The sequence below is a fragment of the Typha angustifolia genome, chromosome 1 (genome assembly GCF_048772165.1).
Source record: "Typha angustifolia cultivar Huaian chromosome 1, ASM4877216v1, whole genome shotgun sequence".
In the NCBI taxonomy this organism is placed as follows: Eukaryota; Viridiplantae; Streptophyta; class Magnoliopsida; order Poales; family Typhaceae; genus Typha; species Typha angustifolia.
Window position 1 is genome coordinate 9,421,865 of NC_133239.1, and position 7,564 is coordinate 9,429,428.

Here is a 7,564-nt window from a genome sequence, read left to right on the forward strand (position 1 = left end):
TTACCGTGATAATTTTCTTTTTTTTTTCTTTTTTTTTTAGATAGGAGACTCTAGTCGAATTCAAATCAACACAAAAGGAGCTTATTGTTATCTTCCTTGGGTGGCCACTGTGAGTCGTTTAATAAATAAGTAGGTCCGTTTTAGAAGGTATATTATTAAATAGATTATTTAGGTTATATTTTGGGTTAAACCTGATAAACAAGTTATATGGGTTATTCAAGTTATAAACGAGATAAATTGATGAGAGTTAAATGGATTAATAAGGTTAGTCAAGAATTAAGGGAATCAATAGGTAAAGTATATATTAGCCTGTCAGATTACAGTCACATATTTTATGTCCTAATATTGTCAAGTTTGTTTGGGGTCCATATGATTTCACTCAAGGGCAGATAAATTTGATTGTTCAAGAATTAAGATCACCATTTTCTTTTCACAATAATATTCATCTTCATGTCCGCAATTAAGTTTCTCATAGGCAATCTTTAGTCAGGGTATAACAAGGCAGCAGCATTAGGTACGTATAGGTTTGTCTTCAGTGGCACATTAAGTTATATGCCAGCCCTTCTTTGCATGGTAGTTAGTAATGGTAGGTAGACAGGCAGTCCATATCGAAGCCAGCCTTATATATATATGTACAAAAAGCCAGCCTTATATAAGAAGTCAAGTCTTAGCTTCTTTTAACTTGTGCAGTGACATTTGGGTGTTAGGGAAAATATTTAATTACTTACTAGAAGTCAAGGCTTCTCCTTTATAGGCTCTCAAATAATCTTAATTTGAAAACAATTCGGACCGAAAAAAAGGAATCTTCTGCACTCTATTCGGACGGATTTCAAATATAGGTAAAATCAGCTCTCAGAAGAAAAATTCTGTTCTAACGGACTTCTAATATTAGATAAAATTTGCTCTCAGGAAAAATACGTTCAAACGGAATCAAGTCACGTTTGAACAAATTTCGAGCAGAATTCCTACGAAACTATTCTTCAAGCTGAAAATAGCTCATTTTTAATTGTCAAAAGGGAACAGGTTATGCTATTCAACTTTATAATAAATCTAAAGAATTTATATTATTAAAGACTTTTCTTTCTAAAAAGTACAACTACCAGTTGTAGAAACACCACTATAAAACTTATCGTAATATTTACATAACCATTAGTATAGTATATTAAATATCGAACAACTATATCTTGAGGGTCACTAAGTTGGAATAATCAATCTCGAAGGTCACTGAAGTTTAAAAATCTATCATAAAAAGCGGGGTGTCGTAGAATCTAGCGAACAAAATTATTACATATTGAGTCGTAGAGATAGTGTGTATCTATAAGCTTCCTGTAACTACTATAAGTTATAGTGATTGATTTTGGTCTGAGTTTGGATCATTTGTTTTTATATTTAGTTTGGAGTTTTTTTACGTAAAAATATATATTTGAGATTGTCTTTTTATATTCTATTTATTATATTTATAATTGATAGTGTACGAGAGATCTCATCTCTTAGAGCATATATTATAAGATTTTTTTATTAGTATTATAGCATACTTAAGAATTACCTTTTTTTCAACTTCTCTAAATTTTCTTGTTTATATCATCCAATAATGACATTCAGAAGTACTGTAGCAGGCTACTACCTTATCGAGCTTACATGTCACAGATTGGTATTCAAAACATCCCATGACTATATATTTTAAGTCATACTTTGAACTCATACTGCACATGAAAACCATTGTCCAACATATAAATTTGATATAGACATGTTATCCTTAGTCTTTATTTTCAGAGTGCCAATGTTGGAAATAAATTCATTATTAAACTCTTCAAAAATTTCTTATGCATTATCAAATTATACTATGCATTGGTTTAAAAGTGTGGGTTGCTTACTATAATTTCTTATGCAGAAAGATAAAAATGTACATTATTAGTATGAAATGTACATTGTCATAATATAATATGTGCATCATCTACCTCTCATAAATGTGCATCACAAAAAATAATATAAAAAAATGGTTGATTACCTTAAAGATGACTTAAAGATTCTCTTTACAAATATACTTAGCACAAAACATGAATTAGAGCATAGAGAAAATATGAATTCCAAGTCTTTGTTGTTTTGAACATCGATAAATGAGTCGAATATATCAATTGGGCAAAGTTATCTCATTTCAAGATCAAACTCATTAGGATTATCAGCATAAAAAAATAAATATGTACTTTAAATTGCTTATACTTTGTTTTCTTAGTAATTTGCAACATCTTACAATTGCCTCCATTATATATAGATTCACCATACCTATTGATTGAGAAAAGTTTACTTAATAACGGAGGAGAAAAAAGAGTTTAGAAGAGGTTAAGTAGGATAGAATTTAGATAATTAGGATTATATTCCTCATGATGAAGGTTAAAGTTGATATAATGAAAGAGGGTGGGAGAGAAAGATTGTCTTAATAGAACGATGTGGGTAGAAAGATACGTATGTTATTCTAATATTTGTTAGGGGTAAAATTATAAAAAAATCTTCTTGTTGCCAATCAAATAAATTTAGACTCAAAATTACAAATAAGTAAAAAGAATTGTAATTAAGTTTTTGGCTAACAGAACATAACCTGATAATTCTTGTGGTAAATTTTAGGATCTTTTCATTCTTCTTTGCTCGTAAGAATATAAATCTTAATATATATATACATATAGTGGTCCAATTGCATCCGACATGTTGTAGGCAGTGGTACAAGATTGGTGGTTGGCATAAGTTTTTATCTTTTGGAACGAAAGGTGGCGGGTACAAAGCTTATCCAAGGAATTATAGTGTTTGTCTTGCTCTTCAATCGCGTCCCGTGACAATAATTCTCAGTTCTCCTTCCATTTTGGCCGTGTTTGTTTTGGGTTTAGAAACTCCTCCTCAATTAATTCAGAAACACTGATTTAATAATTAACTTTTTATTATATTTATATCTAATTAAATTTATTTTTTAAATAATTAAGACTAAAAAATAGGGCTAACTACCAAGTTTGAAATTTTAGCCTCAAACAAAATGAGGCTTTTATGTTTGCAATTTAAATTCAAGCTGAGTGGCTCGAGAATATCGTACTCTTATCCTTAGATATAATATCTATCCAAACGAGCTTCATCATTTATGCCCTATTATGCAATTTCACATATCCAACATTATTCTGTAATTTCTATATATACAATTCAAAGCAACTATAGTAAGGAGGAATTTTAACTTATATCATCCAGTGATTCCATCCCTCCTCCATTGTTGATAGTATATATAAAATATAAAAAAAATTGGTCAAAAACATCACGAATTTTGCTTTTATTATCGCTTACACTCTATCTTATCAATATTGATTATTAGAGCATTGCATTATGAGTTTATTTCTTAAAACACCTTGAATTAAAAGAATATTTCATTAACTTTAAAACTAAAAAATTTAAATATCTATACTAAGCCTTATTTAGTCTTCTTTCCTCTACCTTAGCTTCGCGTGAACAAGACCACCCTAGCCTAGTCGGTGCTCGGGTTGGCCATGGCCAATCGCATCGTGCTCATCTTTTTCATTTTTTATATTTTTGAATTGATAGTGAGGGCACTTTGGTCATTTTACATCTATGATTAAGTTAACTCGGGTATGATTAAAAAGTTAAAACAAAACTAACATTTGGGTGTTTTTGAGGATTAAACCGATAATACTGGTCGAATGATAAATAATGATAAGGTAGAATGTAAATGATAATAAAATTAAAATAAAATATTTTTGATTAATTTCCCAAAATAAAAACCATTGTTGTCTGTTAACCTTATGTTTTTATAGTAGGCGATTAAGATATATATATATATATATATATATATATATATATATATTAGTTTGACATTTTTCTCTATCCGTAGATCCATCTTTGTTAGCAGCTATGAAGGAATCCGCAGCCCTGGTGGACTACTAATTAAATTCTTAAGTGAAAGGCCTGACTGAGAGTGGTGGAGATGAGGAAGAGAGAACTAAGCTATACTTGGGTCTTTTCATCAGCTCTCCTAATAATTCTGAGTGCATGTGTGGTTCCAATCGTTGGAAGTGAGGCAAAAGTAAGAGCCTCAAAATGCAATGGAACCATAGGAGACTGTGAATCCGAGGAGGACTCGGAGAGATTGATTGATATTCCATTGATTAATCTTTACATCTTCAATGTTCTTCTCGCGTGCGCTCTCTCCCTCAACTTTGATCCATTGATTGTAATGCGTACTTCCTTTAATTCCACTTGGAAAAATGCCAACTATGTGCTATTAGCTTTTGTTTACTTTGCTCGTTTGCTATCTTTAAAGTCAACAGTCCATACGAACTCACTCGAATGCCGCTTTTAGTTTATCCTGGTGGAAAAGAAATAAGTTGGGACATGTTTGACATGAATTTTTAGTTCCTCTGGTTAGAATTCGTCAAGTAAATTTTACAATCAAATTAAGTTAATAAGGGAAAAAAATCCTGGGAACGGATGTGTTTGAATATTAATAAGCATGAGTAAAATCGTAATACACATAAAAACTAGGAGTTATAGAGAGATAAATTTTACAATTTTATTTCTTTTGTAATGCCAGATAATAATTCATCCGTAAAATGGAGATGTGAAGTATTTCCTTGGATGTAAAACTGGGTACAGTCATTCAACAGGAGCTTCTTTAACCAGTTAAGCACTATTCTATTAGCTTTCTAAATATCCATTTACATGTACATTAGAGCAAATCCGAAGAGTCACGAGTAATATAACAAAACCACTAAGAATCCTAAGAGTCATATTGGTATCAACAAATAAGTTGAATTAATTACGAGTTTTGGCATTCGTATATCCCATGCAACAACATCTTCATCTTAAAAGTTTCATAAAAAAATTGAAGCAAGTCAGTCCCCTTACACTATCCATTATCTCCAATAATTTTCCTTGAACGTGGCTTCTTGCAAAAACTCTACGTGCTTACACTTTCCAAGATGGATTAATGCTAGCATTATTATGTTTGAATGCATATAAGTAAAACATGGAGTTTAGTGCAAGAAGATAAAGTTACAGAGATCTTGATTTTGTACTAAACCATTAGCACAGCTTGAGCAGTACGGGCCAGACTTTTCGGATCAATCGGACTTAAGTATTTGTTTACGATTCGACCCATCAATCACTCGGGTCGGGCTGGGTTCGGGCCGGGCTAGAATAGTGTAGGCCGTTATTGCCCATCGGCCCGTGAGAGATCGGGCTAGCCCGTTGGGCCAGATCACCAATCACTTGGCCTAACCCATATTTTAGATATTTTTAATTTTTTTTATTATTAGCTTATTTTTTTAAAAAATATTTATGTTCCTCCATTTAAATAATAATAATAATAAATTAAAAATTTTTAAATGTGTGCTTAAAATAATGTAAAATGGTAGCAAAACGGTAAGTACTGTAGCAGAATGGGCAAATTACTTTAGCAGAACGGGCAGGTCTAGTTGGGGGCCAATCAGGCCGGCTTCCGAGCAGGGTCGGACGGGCAAAGGGCTGGCCCTTGCTACCCATGGATAGTTTGGGCTCGGGCCGGGCCGGGCTTAGCCCGGTCCAAACCAAGCATGGGCGGGCTGAATCATTTGATCAAGTCTAAGTACCTTTGCTGCATATAGTTATTTTTTTGGTCTATGAATGCCACGGTATTGTCTCTCCAAATGCCAAAATTAGACTCATATCCATACTCAATTTTAATGAATATTGAAACACAGATTTTTTATCCCCCGGCTAAATCCAAAATTAAATATGATTTGTTTATCAAACCAGTTGCAATATTAAACACAAATATAACTTATTTATTATACAGAATAGAAGGGTCACCCATGTAACCCGATTAATCCACAGATAAATAGATTTTGCAAATTAAGTAGGCCATTCACATTACGTGAATTATTTGATTTTGCATGAGATATTCAAGTCAGAACAGGGTTATTTGTGTAATAAACGAGTTGACACAACCCGACTAGTTTAACTTATATGGATTTATTTCGACTTGAATGGTTAAACATGAATCATACCCGTATAACCAATGATGTTAAATCTAAACTCGTTTAAAAGCCTTTAGCCCTTTAGATTTGCATCCAGTTAAAAGTTTCCACCCTTTCCTAAAGAAAAAGAAAAAGGGTGGCCATATAGTTGTTCAAATAAAGGACCAAGTGCTGTTGAAAAATTGCAATCACCATCTTTTTCACAATAATATTCTATCTTCAAGTCTTTTTTTTTTAATAGCAAGCTATATTAAGCTAGGCCTATCTGCCTGAAGGCATAAAGGCCTCCTCCAAAATAAGGTTACATAGTTCCGAGGGTATGGGGTCCGTCGGCTCTAGCCTAACTGTCTCCAAACTCCGCTTTCCACATTTGGCCGCCCAGTCGGCCGCTTTGTTCCCCTCTTGTCTCACATGACTTAGACAACAATTTACAAAAGAACTTAGTAAACTATAACACTCAGCAACTAAGCCCCTCATTCCCCACGAACAACTGACCATATTCTTCATGATTCGGACTAACTCCATTGAGTCAGACTCCACTTCAACATTAGTGTGGCTCGTAGCAAGTCGCAGTCCGCCTGTCTCACCGTTCATAGTGCCGACTCGCCGGCGGACTCGAGAAGGTGATCTCCACTCGAGATCTCCCCCTGCCCCTCCAAGGTGATCTCCACTCGAGAAGGCTCCATCCACATTGACCTTGACCCATCCCTTAGCTGCGTGTGCCCACCTCGTTGCCTGCGGCCTGGCCGGATTGTTCCTCAGCTTGTATTGTTTTGCATTGTCCTTAGCTAGTTGCACCGCTCACCGAACTAGCATGTCAGCGTGAATCACAGTGCCTCCAAACACCTTAGCATTACGCTGCTTCCAAAGCATCCACAGAGTAGATGCCATAATTGCCATGCAAGCCAAGTTCTCCTCCAAGTCTTTATTCCATGACGTAGTGATCCAGTCCTCCGACAACTTGGATTGCCACTCTTCACCCCATCCTTGACTCATTGCCAACAGTCCCCAAACATCATTCGCAACTCTGCACGTGAAGAATAGGTGCACCAAACTCTCTCTATGGAGCCCACACAGGGTGTAGTTCTTGTCCGACCCGACCCAAATTGCATGAAGGTGAGCACGAGTTAGCAACCTCTCTAAAGTAGTTTCCATGCAAACAAACGTAATCCCGGGACCACCGGCAGATGCCAAAGAGTGCACCATCCTTCTCATCCATCTTGGCAACCTGGGTGAACGAAGGCATATATTGATATGGCCTTGAGTTCACCAGCTCGATCCGGCCCCCAGATCCACCTATCCGGCCCGGCCACCCAATTAAGTTTCGCAAAGGCCATCTTTCGTCGCGGTATATATAGAAAGGCAGCAGCATTAATTAGGTAGGCAAGCAGTTCATATCAAAGCCAGCCTTATATAAGAAGCCCAAAGCCTTTGCTTCTTTTCCTTACAGCAAGTGGCATCTGAGTGTTAGTTAATTAAGTTGAGGCATCATCCAAGCATGGGAAAAGAGATCTTGGAGAGGAGGAGATGCATAGGCCTACTATCTCTTTAAGGCATGC

At 35.2% G+C, this 7,564-nt stretch overlaps 1 protein-coding gene across 1 annotated transcript; it reads right to left on the minus strand.

Annotated features, from left to right (window-relative positions):
* Positions 1-6,806: 6,806 nt before the first annotated feature.
* Positions 6,807-7,211, minus strand: LOC140767365 (uncharacterized). The gene has a single exon (XM_073107242.1). It carries the CDS (start codon positions 7,209-7,211, stop codon positions 6,807-6,809), a length of 405 nt encoding a protein of 134 aa, XP_072963343.1.
* Positions 7,212-7,564: the final 353 nt, after the last annotated feature.